Source organism: Tiliqua scincoides, chromosome 8 (genome assembly GCF_035046505.1).
Source record: "Tiliqua scincoides isolate rTilSci1 chromosome 8, rTilSci1.hap2, whole genome shotgun sequence".
Classification (NCBI taxonomy): Eukaryota; Metazoa; Chordata; class Lepidosauria; order Squamata; family Scincidae; genus Tiliqua; species Tiliqua scincoides.
Window position 1 is genome coordinate 56,346,579 of NC_089828.1, and position 20,340 is coordinate 56,366,918.

The 20,340-nt window shown below is 48.9% G+C and overlaps 1 protein-coding gene across 2 annotated transcripts in view; it reads right to left on the bottom strand.

The window, feature by feature from the left end:
- Positions 1–1,040: 1,040 nt before the first annotated feature.
- The window catches only part of CLIP2 (CAP-Gly domain containing linker protein 2), a 39,204-nt gene continuing 19,904 nt past the window's right edge, over positions 1,041–20,340 (bottom strand). The window contains exons 8-16 of one of the 2 annotated variants that reach the window (XM_066636076.1): positions 16,167–16,271; positions 11,257–12,192; positions 9,829–9,886; positions 9,228–9,311; positions 8,513–8,669; positions 7,894–8,053; positions 6,411–6,596; positions 5,509–5,571; positions 1,041–3,793 (exon numbers count right to left, since the gene is read on the bottom strand). In XM_066636076.1, the coding sequence (XP_066492173.1) occupies positions 3,782–3,793; positions 5,509–5,571; positions 6,411–6,596; positions 7,894–8,053; positions 8,513–8,669; positions 9,228–9,311; positions 9,829–9,886; positions 11,257–12,192; positions 16,167–16,271 (1,761 nt within the window). In that variant the 3' untranslated portion in view covers positions 1,041–3,781. The remainder of the gene's footprint in view (positions 3,794–5,508; positions 5,572–6,410; positions 6,597–7,893; positions 8,054–8,512; positions 8,670–9,227; positions 9,312–9,828; positions 9,887–11,256; positions 12,193–16,166; positions 16,272–20,340) is intronic. The other variant, XM_066636077.1, reaches the window with a different exon arrangement.

Genomic DNA, 20,340 nt, shown 5'->3' on the forward strand with positions numbered 1-20,340 from the left:
TGCATATTTTCTGGGAACTCAGAGCTAAGAGGGGGGGATAGCTGACTCCATGGTGATAATTCACAATTAATGGCCCAATGTGTGCAGTGTCTCATTTCAAAGAGACACCAAAGTGCCTTGCCTTGCAGCCAAATATTCACAAGACTCTTCTAGATTTTGGGTGGTGTGGACACTCCAGTGCTCCAGCTAGCACCAAGTCTTCATTTGATGCCCACACCTTCCTCAGCCCAAAAGCAGAAAAATGAACTGTCATCCCTTTCCATAGTTTTCCCATCAATCCACTTTTTTTCTGGCTGTCTTGTCCACTCCCAGAACAGCAGAGACCATCGCGGCTTCCATACAAAAATCCTCCGTGCTGTGACCCCATTGGGGGAGGGGAAGAAGAGAGAAACCCATCTACAGTAGCCCAATCTTCCATTTTTAACACGCAAGGCAGTTAAATTCTGTCACTAATTAAGAAAAACCAACATGAGTGGATTGATGATGGAAGATCACAGCAGATTGTCCCCTCTCAACAGAAATATGAAAGGTCATTGGGTTGAAAGACCGCCAAGGGGGCTTAGCCCTCATGGGAAAGAGCAGTCATCTTTGGAGCCCACCTCCTCAAAAGTAGGAGAGCCTTGTAGACAAATCTGCCCCAAAAGCATAGGGATCAACTCCATGTCCAGCAGGAGGATGGAGAACAATGACCAAATTACAGCTGTTTCTGGGCATCCCTCAATGAATGCCATCCATCAAAACAAAGAAAGGACTGAGTTGAGGGACTGACATACCACTAATAAAGAATATTTCCCAAGAACCCATCAAAAGACCAACTTATTCCCAGCTTCCTTTATCTCACCTACTGGCTTGATCCATTTCTTGTCTACCAAAATCCTGGGGCAGAGACTGAATGTGGCTGCCATCTTGATTTTCAAACAAGCATGACTGCAACTACCCTGGTCTCCCATGTTACACTTCACGGCTTTGCTGACTTTCCAATCCTTTCTCATCTCATTTCACATTGTGCAAAGCTCTGGTAAGGAGGAGATTCTCCCCCCCCCCCCCCCGTAATACTGTAGAAAATTGGTAAAGATTTTACCATGGAAACAACCTCATGAGCTGGGAAAGAAATCGATCATCTCACACTTCTCTCCGAGATCTTTCTCTTCAGGAGCATCCAAGAGCTACCATGTATGCAAAGCAGACTGTGCTATCCAGAGCATGGAACGGTTTCCCACCAGAATCCAAAGAACCAGGGTGGGAAGGGGGCTGGCAAACTGTACTGTGTGCACCCAGTGCATTTAAAGCTGTACATTTGAAGTACACCTTCAAAGGCCATTTGCCTGCAGAAGAATCAATGAAGACAGAACAAGCATACACGGGCAAAAGATTTTCTGAGCTAGCAGAAAATGGTTCTGTGCCTACGACAGAGCTGCAAATCCAAAGTCCCATGTTTAATTTCAAGAATGAGCTAAAGGGCACTTGCTCTTCTGGAACTTTTTGAGCTGGGTCCATAGACGTTCCCCTGCCACCAGGAAAGGAGACATTAAGAGTTGTGATGTGCCCGTGAACTAATTCCAGGCTAGGGCTGAACTCTGTTGGCATGCGGGCTCCGCGTGCAAGTTTGCCATGGCAAGGGAGCCCTTTCGAAAACCTGCCGTCCCCACTCCCAGCTGCCTCCCTCCCTAGAGCAGATGTGGACCGCACAGCATTTGAAGTGAAACCGTCAGACTGGCCCCAGCCCAACACTGCAGAATCCCCTGATCTGGTTTGATCGGGCTCCTCACCTGCCTTGCTGCCTTAGCTGCTAACATCTGAGCACCCAGCATTTCACCAGTGTTTCAAGTGGCAGTGGTGTCAATGAAAACCCTACCTGATGAGCTCTCAAACTGAGCCCACCGGAGCCATTTTGACTTGGAAGAGGTCATTGCATCTCAGAGATCTCTTCCTCCTCCAACGCTTCAGCTCGGGGGGGGGGCTCGATGGCTGGGGATGCCCAATGACCCACTTCCACCGCGGCCACCTCTGCTGCTCTAATGCATGATTTTCCCAAACCAGGGTGGGACTTCTGGGTTTATTTATAGGGACCAACCACATGAATAAAATAGCTCCTTTGTGTGGTCTCTTGACATAAAACCAGAAGCTCAGCACCTCCTGGTTTGGGAAAACCATGCAATGGAGCACAGTCAACAGATCCATGTGGCTTTTATCTGCAGCAGGTTGAAGAAAAGCGGTGGCAGACTTGGGGTGAAGGGCACCCTAAATCCACTGCCCTCGTCTCCCCGCCATCCCCTAACCAATTTGCTTCATGGCTGGGCTGACCCTCGCTTAGCCTCGGAACAGAGATCTCTACAAAATATTACTGCCCGGGTTACCTTTTCTGATACAAAGATTAATTTCAAGGTCAGAACAAAGCAAGTGTTTTGTAACAGACACAAGAACACACAACTCTCAGATCTGCGTACCAGCTGGTAGTGAAAAGAACAAAACACAAACAAACCATCCTTCATATGTTAGAAAACACAGGCTTTTCCCTGTGATTAATGAACCTGGACTTGTCTGAACTCACAGAGAATGAAGTGAGAAGACACAACCTGGACCGTACCACTGCTCGTTGAAATGTGTAGATCCAGGCACACTGAAAAACAGCACGGCGGGGAGAAGGAGAAACTGGATGCTTCTCCCTGACAGCCTAGAGTTTTACATGTGGGGTTTTTCAGACAAAATTCAAACAAGCCAACCTTCACCTGCAGTCTGCAGTGGTACAGTCCAGGTAATAGCACTACCACCCACATTTTTCTGCCTGTGGAAACTGGGTCTGTGATTGAAGCTTCCCTCAGCCGTCTGTCTATTCAGACCATCAAAAGCAAAGTCACCAAAAGCCACAGAGAAATAAGAGGACACCCCTCCCCCCAAATGCCTCCAGAATGCATCGTTTCAACACAAATGTCCCTCCTTTGGCATCGGACCTCGGCACAGACAGGTCAAAACCAAGGGACCCCCCAGAAGGCAATGGTACGGGCACTGGGAAAAGTTCACCACCATCTCATCCATTCCAAACCACTAATGACTCAACAGTACCAAATTAAGTTAAAATAAGTTAGAGAATTGTCCACCCGAAAAAAAAAAATTGTTTTCCACATTATATAATTAGGACTAATCAGAGTCTCCGTGTCTTGAGGTCTTCTCTGCTGAGAAAGAAGATTGTCCCGCTCCACCCTGCCTATAAGGCTGATGACATCTACTAACAGAGCTATCGTTCCTGGCCAACAGCACTTTTGCAGTGCCATTGGGTGGGGAAAAGGAAAGAGAGCGCATCTGTCAGGAGGAGGCGGAGGGAGGGATTAATGCCGTGCGCAAATCCTTAAGCATCCCAGGGAGTCGTGACAAGATCACCAGTATCTCCAAGGGCCGCTGGCATGAGACATCTCCAGCAGCCATCGCAGCAGGGAGTGCCCCAGGAGACAAACCGGCATAATGGATCATACCAACGACAACATCCTTGAGTGCTGCAACGCCGGAGAAGAAATGTTAACATGGAGACCGCTGCTGTGCTGCTGCTGCTGCGGGAAGGAGGCCCAGGCTGGAAAAACATGGGACCACTGGGGGGAAGGACCATCCTGCTTGAGTCTGTGAAACACACACACTGTAGTGTTCGGAGAGCTGAAATACTGGTCGACAGCCTTTAGGTGGCGCTAAAGCTGGGGGAAGGGTTAGGCGAGGCATCTCTTTGCCCTGGCTGTTTGCAGGAGCAGATGCTATCATCACACACAGTCCTCTCCACTTCTTTTCTCCTTCATCAGTGCTTCTCCTGCAAGAAGAGAGACCAGGTTACAAGGCAAATTGTTCATGAGCTATGGAAGCCAAGTCTGCAGTTCTATACGTGCTTACCATTGAACACTGTAGGACTGACTTATGAGTAAACCTGTTTAGTATTGCACTTTAAATGCAAGTACAATGGGCCCTCCTTATTCACAGGTGCAGAGCCTGCAGAATTTGGTAGACCACAACTGCGCTACAAGGACATCTGCAAGAGGGATCTGAAGGCCTTAGGAGTGGACCTCAACAGGTGGAAAACCCTGGCCTCTGAGCGGCCCGCTTGGAGGCAGGCTGTGCAGCATGGCCTTTCCCAGTTTGAAGAGACACTTGGCCAACATACTGAGGCTAAGAGGTAAAGAAGGAAGGCCCACAGCCAGGGAGACAGACCAGGGACAGACTGCACTTGCTCCCGGTGTGGAAGGGATTGTCACTCCCAGATTGGCCTTTTCAGCCACACTAGACGCTGTTCCAGAACCATCTTTCAGAGCGCGATACCATAGTCTTTCAAGACTGAAGGTTGCCAACATGAACATGGATGCCGAACCCTTGGCTGGAGGGCCTCAGAGGACCTCCGGGATGCACTTCCAGTCACGTCCAGGAGATCTTCCGAGAACCTTCAGCCATGGATTTCATTATCTATGGAATTCTGTATTTGTGCATGCAGTATCTGTGGATACCAAAGGCCCACTGTAGTGCAATCTTACAGCTTCCCTCCTCCTCCGGCCCAGATTTCCAAGTCCTTCCAGCAAATTGGGCCAACTCAGAATTTCAGGTTAGGACATCTTTATCCAGTGCAAGAGGACCTCCAAGAACATGCACCGAACACTGCGCAAAAGTATCGGTATAGTTTAAATTGAGCATAAATGGTCTTCAAACTTTCAGGGTCTGCTTTAGTTCCACATTCATCCATCCAACAAGGGGCTGGAGGGTGAGACTTTATGAAAGGGAAAGGAGTTAGTTGGCCCCACTCTTAAGTTAAAGACGCAGCTGCCTTTGGGGCTCTTGTAAGACAAGGGTGAGCAGCTGCCCGGCCCAAGTTGAACTAACTGCCCCCCCCACACACACACCAAGGATTGACTCCCTACCCTTCCCAGCTTAGCTTATCGCCGTACAACGAACATCACTTACGGGTGCCATCAGTCACTCTCTGCTGATCTATCAGCAACACAAAGTTGGAGCACAGAACAGCATGACACCCAGTCAGGCTCCAGTCACAGACCCACAAACATCAACATTATTTTTAATTCACCAGCTGGCCGCAGCAAAGGTTGTTTATGCCAGAAATTGGAAATGAAATCAGCCCTGGGGCAGAAAGAATTTTTAATCAAAGCAGGGGAGATTCCCCGACACAGAAAAATGGACTCCTATAAAGGCATGCCCTGAAAGAGGGGGGAACGTGTGATTTTTTAAAGCTTCACCTAATAGTGGTTAAGGACTGTGCTATTTTGAGATCGTAAATACGGCCATATTCCAGAAGATGGCCAGTTTTTCTCACGAATTGTCATTTGTCACAACAGTCATTTTTCTCACAAACTGGCAACTTATTTTGAAGGGACGTGACATCACAACAGGTGAAGACGGTCAAGGTCAGTAAGCCATGGAAAGAAATACATTGAAAACCATTGGTGTAGGGAATTACTGAGCTCAATGGACCCATGTTCTGAATCAGGACACCGTAGCTCCACAAGCGTCTTTTAAATCACCAACCTCCTGTTTGTGAGATTTATCCTGCTGATGGATCCCATTCGCAGATCCAGAGTTTCCAATGGTCTAAAATTAAAAAGAAAGAGACACAGAGGGGGAAAATTACTTTGTATTACCTGGTTTGCAAGCACCCATTATGCTAAAGTTAGGAAAGATACTGAAAATAGACACAGTACCATTAAAACCAGCAGTTAGGAGTGATACAAAATTATTAAAAAAAAAAAAAAGCAAAAGGAATCCATAAAGACTGCCTTCATTTTCTTTTTTGAAATATGCACACTGGTAGCATTCCTTTATTTTAGACTTTATAAAAAGAGGCCCAAGTGTTATTTATTACTTCCTGAGATAAAAGGCGGCTGCTAGTATTTTTCACCTTTTGGGTGCCAGAGGCCTACTTTTCAAAAAGGTGGTAAACTCCTGTCTGGGCTGCACCACAACAGACTGCAGGCGTAAGCCTGGCTTGTGTGCCTGAAGGCTACTCCATTCAATGCCAAATGAGAAACCCCCATCCCACTGGAAACGGAGACATCAGAGAATAGGTAGGAAGGAACAGGGAATAGGTTGAAAAACCCTGACAAGCTGGATTTCTATGTGCAGGGAGAGTTTTTGTTTATTTTTTAAACAGGGAAGCACTCAGGAGAGACACTGGAAATAGCCTGAAGTGGTATAGCCCAGGTACAGCCTTATCTCAATGAGAACAAGGCACAACCTGTATGAATCTGTCTTGAGCTGTTAGGACCTTCTAGCTTGTATTATGAGCAGACAGTTGCCTATCCTTCAGGCGAGATCTTTCCCAGCCCTAGGGAAATGAAACCCTTGGCGTTTTCCTCTCATTCCCTTGGGGACCTGGAGCTCACGAGAGAATCCACGCAACTGCTACAATGATCCGAGAACCCACACGCTACCTGTGCCTTTTCAGAGCAAGTCCTCATGGCTTCCATGAGCTTCTCCATTTGCTGACCCTGCTCCAAGGCGTTCCTCAGGACATCCTCAGTGCTGACGAGCCGATGTTGCAGCCGGAGGACCTCAGACTCTGACGAAGGGTCGATCACAGAGTAGCGCCTCTGATCCGTCACGGCCTTCTCTTTATCCTGGGTATTAAAATTAAGATGAAAACCATCACTTGGTGGGCAACTTTCTGTCTCAAAAGACTATGGTATAAGCCTACAGCACCCGGTATTCCCAGGCGGTCTCCCATCCAAGTACTAACCAGGCCTGATCCTGCTTAGCTTCCGAGATCAGATGAGATCAGGCATGACTTAAACCCTTAAAAAACTTACTGAGCATTTTCAAGGAGACCCAACAGTCTTAAAATGAGAAGTTTGTTACAAAATGCGGGAGGAGAGAAGGGGGTTCCTTAACTTTTCTTTCGGCCATTTATAGCAGTGCTCCCCCTGACTGCCTTTTTCCTCCCCAGAAAGAGGAAAGGAGGATGCTACGACATCATAGGATGAGGAATTTAGGCTCCATTCATTCAGCTGGAAACTTTTCTAGAAAACAGCTATGACGCCAAGCTCAGAACCGGAAGCACAAGCGAGTCTTCCATCTGCCCCGATGGAAGCAGATGAAAGAGCAGATGGAAGAGGAGGAAACTCCTCTCAGTCTTGGCCTTCCCACCTACAATAACAGCAGTGGCCTACCTCGCAAGGCTGTTGTAAAAAAATTTGAGTTGGCAAGTACCTAATGCTTTGAACCCTCCAAACATTTGAACAGCTTTGTCGCTTGTCATGTTCTGGAAGCATTTTGCAAGCATCCCTTGGCCATTAGAGGGCACTGCAGGCCAGCGTGAGAAGCACAGAGGTGACCATTCATTATGTCTTCCAACAAGGGGGGGGAGTGCCTCTTTAAAGACACAGAAGTTGGTCCTTCCCTAATTGAAGAAAGTGGACACCCCTATGTGACCTACACTCTGCATAAATGGCAGGAGGTCTGGTCTAGAGGGTAGAGCCTCCATTTGCCTGAAGATAACATCCACAAGGTCGCCAGTTCGAGGCCACCGGCACCGTGCGACCTTGAAGCAGCTGACAAGCTGAAGCCGAGCTATTCCATCTGCTCTGAGCGTGGGAGGATGGAGGCCAGGATGGAGGCCAGATCAGAACGAAACATCTGAATTTGTTGTGGCTCTTGAAAGATAGAGCCTTCTTTCAATTGTAAAAATCCCTCCGGGGATTTAAATTAGCCTGCCTATGTAAACCGCCTTGAATAAAGTCTTGAATAAAGACCAAGAAAGGCGGTATATAAATACCTATATTATTATTTATTATTATTAAATGTGCATCTGAATAAGATAAATAGCTCTGAAGGATTTGTCTCTTCCCCCCCCCCCAACACCCAGTGCTGCATTATCTGTGCCCCGCCAACTCCAATTCTCTGCTGCCCACGGCTCACCAGAACGATCAACTTCTCCCTTAGCCCTTTGATGTCATCCTTGAGCTTCTGCTCCTTCAGCCTCCACTCGGCCTTGTGGACCTCGCGGCTCAAGTCCCGCTCGGGCCCCGGCGAGTGCCGGTTCGCCTCCATCAGGAGGGCGCGCAGCTCATTCAGGCTTCTGGAAAGAACGTTGCAAAGAGGGTTTAAGCATCTCTGTCCTGGAGGGACTGTGTGGGGTTCTGATGAAGGCATGAAGGGCCCGTTGGATGCAACGGACCAGCACTCTCCATCATGGGGCAGGAAGCTCGGTGTATGCACGCCCCTCCAATTGCACAGAGAGGTTAGACTTTAATATGCATGTTAGGAAGAGGTTCAAATAACAGCCCCCCCCCCATATGAGGCAGAACAGTGCACCAAATTGGGATTGGAGGTGTGAAGTCATGTGGACCCGTGATCCTAGCCGTCATGATTAGGACAGGCCAGAGGACTAGGAACATGAGTCAGTCTACAGTTAAGTTATGATTTGGTTCTCTCTTTCCTCACCCATCTCATTTGCACTGGCCTTTCCCAGCAAGCTATGAGTTAGCAGCATACGAGGTCCACACCACAGCTCTCCCACACATCCCGTACGACTGACCTTTCTTTTTTGAGGAGCTCCTGGCTGATCAGGACCAGCTGTCCAGAAGCATCGTGGGTTTTTCTGGTCACGGTTTCCAGCTCTGCTTCCAGCCTCTTCTTCTCTTTCGACAAAGAGTCTGCCTTCCTCTCTGTGCTTTTACACCTGTTCTCCCAGGCTGGTGGACAAAAACCACAAGATGAAGAAGAATCGGGCTCCTTCAGCTGAAAGGAACAAGCTATGATGCACCGCTGGGTTTACGATCAGGACTTCCCTGGTCACACAGAATCAGAGTTGGAACCCATAAAGTCATCTAGTCTGCTGCAGTAGCAGGAACCTCTGCTTGATAGAACTACAGAACACCGGAGATTGCCCAAGTCCAGCACTTGGTGTACCTAGTATAGTCCACACTCACTCGGCAGCAGCGCTCCTGGTTTTCAAGACAGGGGTCTTTCCCAGCATTCACTGGAGGGGCTACCAACCTGGGATGTTCTGTATGCAGACAGGTACTTGCACGCTGTGCTATGGCCTCCTCCCCTGCAGAGTTTTCTATATGCAGGAATTTATTTTTTTAACAATACAGAGAGCATTCTGTCCTGTGAGCCTCCATCTCCGACCTGGAGTGGTACAGCCCAGACACAGGCTTTGTCCTAGGTCTAGAGGGGGGATGAGACGCCCCTCGAGCTTCCTCCAAAACAGTCCACTGTCCTGAGCAAACAAGTCTAAGGAAACTTACCACTTACTTGGGTCCTTAGTGCATCTGCCTGAGAGACAAGAGACGACACTTCCTTGTCCTTTTTGCTCAACTTGTCCTGAAGATCTTTAGGAGAAAAGGAGGGAGTGGGTCACCTTTCAAAGGTTTTTCATGTTACAAAGACTGTTCACACATTACTTTTTTGGTGTACACCTGAGACAGCTGACTGCAGGTAGACCCAGGTTTGCCTTGTGTCATGTGCGAAGACAGTATCAGGCCCCAGGCACTGTTGGATTCCAGGCAGCCAGGTCCCAGGAGCTGGGTGGGTCGGTTTCCAGCTCAACTGGGCTAGATAGCAGCGGATGGCCCAAACCTGGCAAGAATCATGCCCCAGAGCAGCCAACAAGCTTTAAATGTACCAGCGATAAACATGGAGTAGGCCTGGGCTATTACAAGGCATGGATTGGCACTTGGGGGTCAGGCAATGGAATGTTAATGGAGGCTGGTATTGCAACGTAGAGGGCTCCCTCAAGGCACAGAGTCTGCTGGGCTAGCAGTGGAAATGGAGCCCTGATGAAATGTCAGAAATCATGAAGTTACATGCCAAGGTGGATTCTGAATCCAGAAATCAGTCCAGCATTACCTTCCATGGTCTGCTTCATCTTGATCTTTTCTTCTGAAATGTCATTGGTTTCGATCATCTGCAACAAATGCAAAGACTTGAACATGTATGTACAAAACTGTGTGCGTTTTTGAGGGGTGAGCGTTCATTTTTTAAACATCAGTGCATCCGTGTGGCAAACGGGGGTTCCTCCTCAAAAACCTACTTCTTGCCCCCTTTGTGAGAAACTCCTCGGAACACGCTCATGGTGTCAACTCTCCCTGACTCAAAACTGACTTTTCCCCAAATGGCCTGTGCCTTCTCATCTCTCATTCCCAGCTCTTAGCCAAGCTTTAAGCCTGTGTAATATTTGGCCAGATTCATTCCACTTTGTGTTCCTTTCCTCCCATTAGCTTTCTCCATTGGCTATTTCACAGTGGGAACAGGCCTGGCCCACTGAGGAGGCTGGGTGAAGCAGCTGTTTCGTGTGGCAAATTGGTAGAAGGCGCAACAAGTGCCCCCGCTGCCACCCCCGTCACCTACATAGTTGTCCACCCAGCCTCCCTCGGCCTCCTCTCCCTCCCACGGCACTCCCACAGAGGGTCAATGGCCTAGAGCAGCAGCACCCAGAGTCATGACCGCCGTGTCCAGAAAATGCGGTCCCTAACCGAAGCACGTTTTTTGTTCCGCTTCTGTGCAGCTACTCTCCTGAATAGATCTGGGCTCTGGGATACTCTGGGCAGTTGCATCTGTCGCCCAGCTTCCCAGAAGATTGCACAACAGGACATCTGGGTAGGCACGACTACCAGAGCATCCGAGAGCCCAGATCTACCCAACAGAGGAGCCACACGGAGGCAGAATGAACAGGTCCGCTCACCAGACAGATGGATCTGCCTGTACACCAGGTTTGGCCACCGGACCTCTCCACAAGCACGCCATAAGTGGCCCCCATCTGCTCAGTGCTGCATCACTTTGCACATGCGCTGGTACTCTGGGGCTCCTTGAGACTCTGCAGGCACCAGCAGGGCTTCCTGAGATTCCATTTGGGAATGTCAAGGGCTCTGGAGACCAAAACGTTTATGAACCCCTGGCTTAGAGCGACTCTTCAGAGATGCTCTAAGCCAGCCATTTTCAGCCAGTGTGCTGCACAACTCTGACAGAGGTACATGGATGGCGCTATATCATTACAGATTCTAGAATATTCTAAGAGAAATCTAGAGCCTTGACTAGGATAATAAAATGGTCCCCGGACCACAGCGATGCTCCCCCCCCACCCCCGGTTTAGGCTTAATTTGGGGCTGTCCAACTAATCCTGGCAGCTTGGGAGGAACAAGCCTTGCCAACAGTTGAACTGACTAAGTGTTCTGGTACTACTGGGTAAAAATACATCCAGGCGTTGACAAGGAACATAGATCCCTACAAAAACTCAACTACCGATCCCGGAGGCTGACGGATTAACTCAAAACGTACGTTAGCGTGTGGAGAAGGATGGAGAGGCTGCAACTTGTTCTCCAAGACCAGAACTTTCTCCTGCAACCGCTGGACCTCTTGCTTGCTCTGGGCCTCCGTTTTCTGCAGCGTCTCATAGTCCAACATCTTTTTCTCGGCTAGAGAAATCTGATCTTTCAAGAAAGCAATGGCCTGCGCCTGGTCCTTGTAGTCACTGTGCAGCTTCTCCAGCTCGTGCACTCTGCGGTCTGCATTCTGACACTTCTCCTTCAGCTCCTGAAGCTCAAGAAGGTGCTGGTTGGTTTTGGCCTCCAGCTGCATCTTCCAGTTGCTGCTGCTCTCTTCGAGCTCGTCCTTGGCTTCTTGCAGTTTCAGCTTGAGGCCTTCCTTCTCTTTGATGTGAACCGCAGTCTCAATGTCGTGCTTGGCCTTCAGGTTCTCCAGTTCCAGCTGGCGCTCCATCTTGATGCTCTCCACCACAGCTTTCAGCTCCACGATCTCCTTGTGCTGGGTGTCGGGGCCTGTGTTCAGGGTAGCTTTGAGGTCCTCCAGCGACTTCTGATGATCCGACGCTAGAGTGACCAGTTTGGACTTCCAGTTGTCCATTAATCCCATGTTCTCGTTGGTGGCTTGTTGAACCTTATGTTTGAGGTCCACAATTTCCTGGGAATATTTTTCATTGAGAGCTTTCAATTTCTCAATTTCTTGCTGATGCTTCTTGGAGCTCCTCTCGTACTTCTCCTTGAGCTGGACACTCTCCTTCTGATGCTCCTTATTGGCCAAAAGTAGTTGATCGCGCAGGCGGAGGGCTTCAGACTGGAGACCAAGGCTATGATCTGGAGACTCTGGCTGATGGGAGTTCGTGAGACACTGCCTAAGCTCCTCCACCTCGCTTCTCCGTAAAGTCAGTTCTTCCTCCAGCTCAAGTATTCTCGACTTCTCTGCAACTGTGGTCAACTGAAACGAGGCCAAACACACATCAAAGTCAGCTCATGCATTTCCATGCTCAAGAATTCCTTTCAAGGCATCTTCACACACTATGGGAGGTTGAGGGTGTTAGATGTATACCCCAAAGACCTTAAATCACACACCCAAAGATGTAACGCATGAACGCAACAAACATGTGTTTGAAGACACAAACACCACACAGGTACATTGGTCAAGGAGCTGGGAATGGCTTCAGCTCCCCACCAAGAATGTCCCCGGTGACAAACCCAGGTTTGCTGCTCCATAATGTGTGAAACAGCCCTTTGTGGAAAGAAGAGAACTTCCAAGTACATTAGTAAGTCCGTCTGAAGTATGATTTTTGATTTGTTTTGCACCAGGGTAAATTTTCCAGCAAACGTTTCTTTCCAACAGACCACCAATTCCCACACCCAAATTTGCAGCTTACCATCTTCCACAGAGATACTTCTGTGGCAATAAGACTTGACCTACCGCTTCCCTTAAAGTGCAGGAGTCTGCCAGGTCATAAATAACTGTCCCTTCAGGTTTAGCACCTCACTCAGAGCAACTGGTCTCTACGGGGTAGCCACACAGACTCTTGTGCCTCACCTTGCTCCATCGTGCCAGCTTCAGGACCCTGACTTGGACAAGTTCCTCTCTCTCCTAACCTCAGTTTTCCCCATCTGTAAAATGGGGAAATGGAGTAGGCCGTTGGGTAGGGATTGTCAGAAGCACCTTCATGATAAAGATTGCAAACATATTCCCTGCTCTGTCAACAAGTGCACTTGTGTTCTCTGCTTGGCTGGTCTGTTGAAACCCCGCACAACATTACACATGGAACATCAGATTTATTTTTGATTATTGCCAAGTTACACCATAGTTGCCAACACCTTCACAGAGACATGGTTTACCCTGGTGTAAAAGGAAATGGGCTTTTTTTAGAAGAAAAGAAAACCCATGGAAACCAGGAAGAATTCATTAGCAACGTTTAAAAAAGGAATAAGTAAGGAAGGATGCTGGATGGGAGTTGAAGCGAGTTGCTGATCATGGTTAATGTTCAATGGATGGGCTTTGAAGCAGCTTGGTAGCTTAGGGGGTAACAAGGCAGTTGACTTAATGGAGGATCATGGGAAAGGACTTTGCACCAGCCTTCCAATTAATTCCCTTTGGAGCAGGAAGTCTGGCTATGGTTGGCCATTAGAGTCAAGAGGAAGCATTCAAGAGGAATGCAACTGGGGCTCAACGAATGTGGCACTTCCAAAAGGCATGGTTGGTCAGGAATGGTTGGACCATTCCAGGTTCCTCCAAGGTCCGGGTGGAAAAACAGTCAACCCACAAGACAGATAACTTAAGAAATTCCAACACGCTTGCCATAACAGCATGGAGAAACAGCAGCCATTGGCTACCTGCTCAACCCAATACGGCAATCCCCTAATAATGCCAAGCTGGGGCAACGGTAGTTGTACGTCAGTCTAGACCTGGAGTCTACACTTCCCATCCTGGAGTCCACCAGCTGGATATTGGCTAGAAGGGGGAGACAAAGCAGCTTCCCTGCGTTTTATCCACATTCTCTCATCCATTGAAAAAGTAGCTCAGGGCATATGAAAAAAACTACTAGAATAGCCATTTCCAAGGTTTTCCTTCTCATAGTACATTGACCTCTGTGGTCTTTGCCTCCTATGATGCCACTTCTGGAAGACTTCCTCCTGGTCCTGCAGCTCTGCTTGTAGGGCTACTATCTGTAATAATGGACTACAAAGAGTTGCCCTATAAACAGAGCTACAAAACCCAGAAGAGTTTTTCAGCTACTTTTAACTGCTATGTGCCAAACTCCTGTGGGCCATTCACGGAACACCGATGTGCCATGGCACACTGGTTGAAAAAATTGCTGCTCTTGGTCACCAACTCTCCTATCCGTTTTAATATCATGGGAGTGGCAGGAGTGGTGGAGATGGTAGCTGTTGGCACAGTCCTGGTGCCCAACCAGCTGTCTCAGCATGTCGACTTCTCTTTGAGTTCAAGGGGGATGACTGAAGTAATCTGAAGTAAAAACTTTATTTTTTCCCCCCAATAAAAGGTAAAAGCTCTGAGAGTACCTGACCATTGTTTTGACCACATTTTTCTGGTGAATTGACCAAATCTTCTTTGGGCCAGTCAAAGACCCAGCTCTGCTCTAAACTTCCTGGAGTTGTGGGTTGCAAAAAGGGGGCTTGAATGGCAAAAGGAAGATAGCAACCCTTCCTGCACCTCAGGAGGACACCAAGAGCCTCCTAAGATGTGATCTCCATTCCTCTGCTTTCCACACCATACTAAGGATGCTGGTTGGCCAAAAAGGATCCTGTTTCTCCAGCCTTTTGCTTTTTTCTCAGGTGAAGCAAAGATAACTCTTAGGTCAGTTTTAGGCCATTGCTGGACTCCACCCTGGTTACCGATTTCCCTCCTTGATTTTTCATTGCAATGCCACCAAGATCTTGTGGAGCCAGGGCAGCGCAACAGCTGGGGCCTGGTTGAGCACATGTCAGGGCCCACATCCATCAAGGATCCACGCTTGTCCCTTGTCATGTCCCGCCCAGCTTCTGCATCGTGCCAGGCTGGATACTGGCTTTGGCAGGCCTCTAGATGGCAGGCCTCTGGCAGAAGCCCAGAAAGCTACTTCCAGTTTGCTTCAAAAAGTGGAGTGGGTCACCAGCCGAGCACAACCCAGAAGCCTCCCTACCCTTCCTGTAAGTCATTCCCATGTTGTGACCCACCACAAAGGATGAGGTGAGTCATGGTACCAAGATTGGGAACCGCTGGGATACAGGTTTTCTGCTCAAGGTTTCTTGGTCCCTTTCAGCCTGTGTTCGAATTATGAGGATAAAGATAGCACGTCCTCAGTGAAATCTAAGATCCTCTACCCCCAAGTTTAGCTAAACTGTGACCTCCTTTAGGTCTTCTAACAATAGTAGCTAAGAAGGCCATCAACACAGGTAAGGGGGCAGATCCCCCCCACCCTTCCCTAGAACGCAAACACTGCTGTCAAAACTTGGTTTCGTCATCAGCGACTCAGTTTCCCAGAATGTAAAACTAAGTTCACCCTCTGTGGAGGAACTCCACAGGGCAGCAGGAGGAACGAAGAGGGTGCAACCCTTGCTGAAAAAGTCCCTGGGTGGAAAGACTGTTTTGGGAACAGCTATAGATGCTGCCTTGAACTTCATGATGAAAGAAAGGCAGGGGACAAATAAAATAAGGGGGGGGGGAACCACAACCAAATCAAAGAGGGAACAGCAGACACAGAGGAAATTACACTCCTTTTAATACTTCACCACCCCTTGTGATAGATAGTTAGGCCAAAAAATGCCTTTCAAGCTGCATCACAACTTTCTGAACCCGCAAATACAGAACTGGAATTCATTTTGGAGTTTCCAGAGCCCTGAAGTGTTCTGCGATGATGAGGGATGAATACAGGTTGACATTTAACCAAGCGGGAATGGCATGCACGGATCCGCATGATGAGCACATGGGCAGAGGAGCTGCCGATTAGTGGCAGGAAGAATTTGAACCATTCCTTTGCTGTGCTGGTTGTCTGATCAGATCCGGGTGTGCTGGGAAAAAGTACCCCAGCCCTCGGTGGGGATGATGACCCAGATTGGATAGGCTCGCCAAGTGGCCACCTGGTCAAACACCCCCCTGTATTCAGCCGGTGACTCGTATTGTTTGTTAGATTGAAAGATGGATGGCGACTGCATGAGAAGCTTGGAGGGAGAAACCAAAAGACCTGCCAGGCGGTCGAGGCAAAATTGCAAAGGGTTGCCATCTCCGGAAAAGTGGGAGGGGCCAGTGCAAAATCAAAAGGATAAAATGAAGTCATGAAAGCCCAAACCGAAAAAAGAAGAAGCACTGGACACCAGGAGTGGTCAGTGGTGCTGATGCGGCTGGCAAGCAATCTGGTCTGCAGGCATTGGCTAGCATGGGCAGGGCGGGATGGCGGAGGGGAGACCGATTACCCTGCTGTCCTCCAACTCTTTGAGAAGCTTTTCAGCCTGCGTCTTCTCAAACAGGAGGCTCTGCTCGAGCTCCCGTATTCGGGCATGCTCCAGCTGCGTCTGGGTCTGGTTGCGCGTCGGGATGAAAAGAAAGAAAGAAAAAAAGGAGGGGGAGAGAATAGAAAACAGGGAAATCAAACAGAAGGAAGGAGAGAAGGCTGCAAGGTTATCGTCTTCGGCGCAAGAGACAAACAAAGGCAGTTTATAAACAGGAAGAGAGTGTCAGGTCTGAAAACAGGAAGGAAGGTCATTCAGACACGCTGCGTGGAACTGGCTGAGACCTTTCAATACAAACTGTGGGTACTGAACTGCAAGTTCATGTTTCTCCTTGTGTGACACACAATCATTAACCAAATCCTCTAGACCAGGGGTCGGCAACCTGCAGCCCCCTGGTTGGATCTGGCCTGCCATCCAGAAGTCCTCCAACCAGTTATGGACCTGCCCCTCGTTGTGCCCCAGGCGCAAGTCCGCAATGGTGCCCCTGCGTCACACACACCCCCGCCCCGCACCCAGATACCTACCCAGCACAACAGAGCCTTGTGTGGTGTCGAGGAGAACCTGGAACGCCTTCTGAGGCTTCCCACGCAGTCTTGAACAGTATTTCCGGGAAACAGCGTCAGAAAGCTCAGAAGGCTTTCCAAGTCATCCTGAACGCTGCACAGGACTCCGTCTGGCCCCAGAATGGCTCCAGAGGACGGTGGTGCTGGGGCTTGGCGCCTGGGGCTTTTGCCCCCTCCACCTTCCTCCAGGACCGCCACTGCATCCAACCCACACAGAGCTTGGTTTGGGAGGCAAAGCGGCAGGGGCTCCACAAGCTTGGGCAGGTGGCTTTGTCATGTCTTGTCCAGCGCATGGCTAATTGGACAGGAGGCTTTGCCACCCACGCCAAGCTTCACACACCCACTTCAGCTCAGCAACCCAGAAGCTTGGCAATGACGTCATCACCGAGCGACCAATCAAAAAAAGGTTGCCAACTCCTGCTCCAGACACAGCCAGGGTGACGCCTGTCTCTTCACACTAGCTAATCAGCTGGTTACCTTTAAATTGCTAAAGCTAGAATTTTTTTTTTCAGTTGAAAAAGAGTAATCCTACTTCTCTTTCCTCTCTTGGAGGCTTTTAATACAGCACAAAAGCAGGATGGACCACCGCGACCAGCCCTGATGAAATTCAGTGGGGTGGAGAAACTGGTGAAGTGATGTCACCGTAGCCATCTTGCATGACTAACCCGTTCCCGAGCAAGGAGGGAATACGGCAGAAGAAAAGGGGAGGCGTTGACAACGAGACTTTGACAGCAGCCATAACAATGCGTTTTACCAGCCGTGCACGATACGTCACTCCAAAACAACTGCTCAGTGCTGAAGAGCTGTCTTGCATTGACAAAAATATTTGACATCAGTCAGCGATGGGCATTCGGTTCCTGCTTATCAATAGTCCTTGGCCTTGCTCAGCTGCTAGGACTAAACAGCAAATGCAATATCAAGGACTCTCGACTGCTGCGTCAGCCTTTGATTAAATCCAGGCATCCCCCTAGTGTGAGCAGGTGGAATACTGTTGCCCAGGGCCTCGGAGAGGAATGTTATCAGGGGGTACAGAGTTTCTTTTGGGCCCCTTCCCAGAGGGAGGGGTGAAACAGAAAGGGGGGGTGGCAATGGGGGTAAAACAGGCAGGAGGAAAGAGGCACCAGCTGGAATAGTCTTTGTAGTCCAGGTCCGCAAACCAAAGAGCTACTGCCGCAGGTCAGTTTCCTCCCAGATGTGACACTGTTAAGGGATGTATGCAATCCCGGGCCTGGTGTGTATGGCAGTGGTCGTGGCCACGTACCCACAGTATTGCCCCCCAGCATCCTGCATGTGTAGTGAGATTGGAGACTGTAAGATCCAAGGAAATTTCTGGGCCCCCTTCCTTTGGCTCCTGGGCCCCCTTCCTGATCCTGGACCTGGGTACAAATTACCCCCTTTACCCCCCTCTCCTAGGCCCTGCTGTTGCCCTACAATGTGGCAAGGAGCATCCTATTATCTGCCTTTGGGCTTCTCCTAAAAACTAACACGCATAACGCCAATGGAATGTTGAAGCTGAGGATAAAAGAGAATAAGAGATAGGCCTGCTCAAGCTCATCTCACGTGCAGGTTCCACTCATAGAACGACCACTCGCATCTTCGACTCCCAGAGCAGTAGCCAGGTTAGTCTGTAGCAGCAAACGCAAAGGGTGTTGGGGCACTTTAAGGATTCAAATCCTTTGCACGCATCAGCTTGCATGGACTCCAGTCTACTCCACATACGCCAAGTGTCATGTCCAGTGGACAGGATGTAGAGCAGGGAACCAAAACACTGAAGGCAGCAGAATCAAACATGACAGGACTAGGCTTTGAGCTTCAGCTCGTACAAGATAAGCATGGTGTCAATGCACAACACCAGCAATTAGTGGCAACAACCTCCCAGCATTCTGGTTCATGCTAAGTTTGTGCATTCTACAACGCAATTTTAAAAACCCCATTGTCTTTGATTAAGGCCTGTGGTGATGACAAGAGCCTTGTTGTAAATTCTACTTCAGCTGACCCTCCTTTTATTCTCCACTGGGGATGTCAACGGCCCCAATAACATTATCAAAACAATTCACTGTTCTCTCTTGAATGTAGTGGGCAGACAGATTGCTCCATCAAGGCCCTGCTTTTTGTTCCTTCTCTCTCTAAGACTCCGGGGGACGGGACACAACACACATGGCAGGGTCTCTTCAATTGCAACCCCCAGGTTGTGAAACACACTGAGGCTTATCCAGCCCCCTGATTCCCAGCTGTTTGCCACCAAGCAGGAACACCTTAGCTTAGTTAAGCTCAAGTGCCCCCCGTCCCAGAACATACCAAATTGTTTGATGCTCTCCGTACATACCAAATTGAGTTGCTACGGAAGCTCAGTTGGCTTTTAAATAGTCTGAACTGCTCTGCTTACCTCCCCTTCACATTTTCTTATTATTTCAAAAAAAAATTACTGAACATTTTGTAAACTGCCTCGAGAGTCCCTTTGGGGGAGAGAAGTGGGGCAAAAATCCCTGAGCAAATAAATATGGATCGCACAGTCACCTTTCCTGCCACAACCACTTCCAAGGAGCACAAATGAAACGACAAAGCGGACCATCACAAAACGAGTCCTCCTTTTGCTTCTCTACTAGAAATGAAACCGGGATCTAGTAACACCTGCAGATCCCTCCTGCTTTCCCAGCTGTTAATATCAGCCATCAACACCACATTCTGTATGATGTTTGGTCAGCAGAACTACACAGACTGCCTCTTGGTCCCTCTGTCAACCTCTTTATGAGGGCTGAGGAACATCTGTTGCCTCAACAACCAGCTCTCCCCACTACAGACTGCTGAGACTTTATTGTGAGGACAGAACGCATTCAGTTTCCGAACTAGGCACCTCTAAAGTGGTGTCCTCTTATATTTGGCAGGGGAAGATCCAGGATGGTGTCGCGGTTTGGGAGTTGGACACAGACCTGGAAGATCCAGATTCAGTTCTCCTTTCAGCCATGAAGCTTCCTGAGCGACCCTGGGCCAGTCACTCTCTCCCAGCCTCACTTACCCCCCAAGATTGTTGTGAGAAGGGGGACTATGTACACCACTGAGCTCCTTGGAGGAAGGGCAACATAAAAATGTGAAAAATAAATGGCTGTTACCGGCGTCTCCTCTGTATTTTTTTTAAAGATTATGAGCCCTACAGGGGCCCATTTATTTTTTAATATGCAAACCACTTTGTGAAATACTCCCTTTCGAAAGTGGTCTATAAATAAAAATAACACCCACAGGTTGCTCATTCACGAAGGGGCCACGTGCCAAGACAGGCACAACTCACCCCAACTAATCTGAGACTTCCGACTGCCACCATGGTGCCCATCAGCTATTCTCAATGACAGCATTTTTCCGACAAGCCTGACCCCAATTCACTCAAGACTGCTCTCTGCTGGCCTCTGTCCAACATTCATAGGTGCGTTACTGTCTCCATAATCATTTGGCTCAACACGCAGTGGGGTGGGGAAGGATGCTTTTTCCAAGAACCACTCCGTTCTCCTTGCAACCATCCTTTCTCAGCTTCTCTAAGAAGCCTCATTCGTTTTTTGGTTTATCCCCTTGAAAAGGGACCC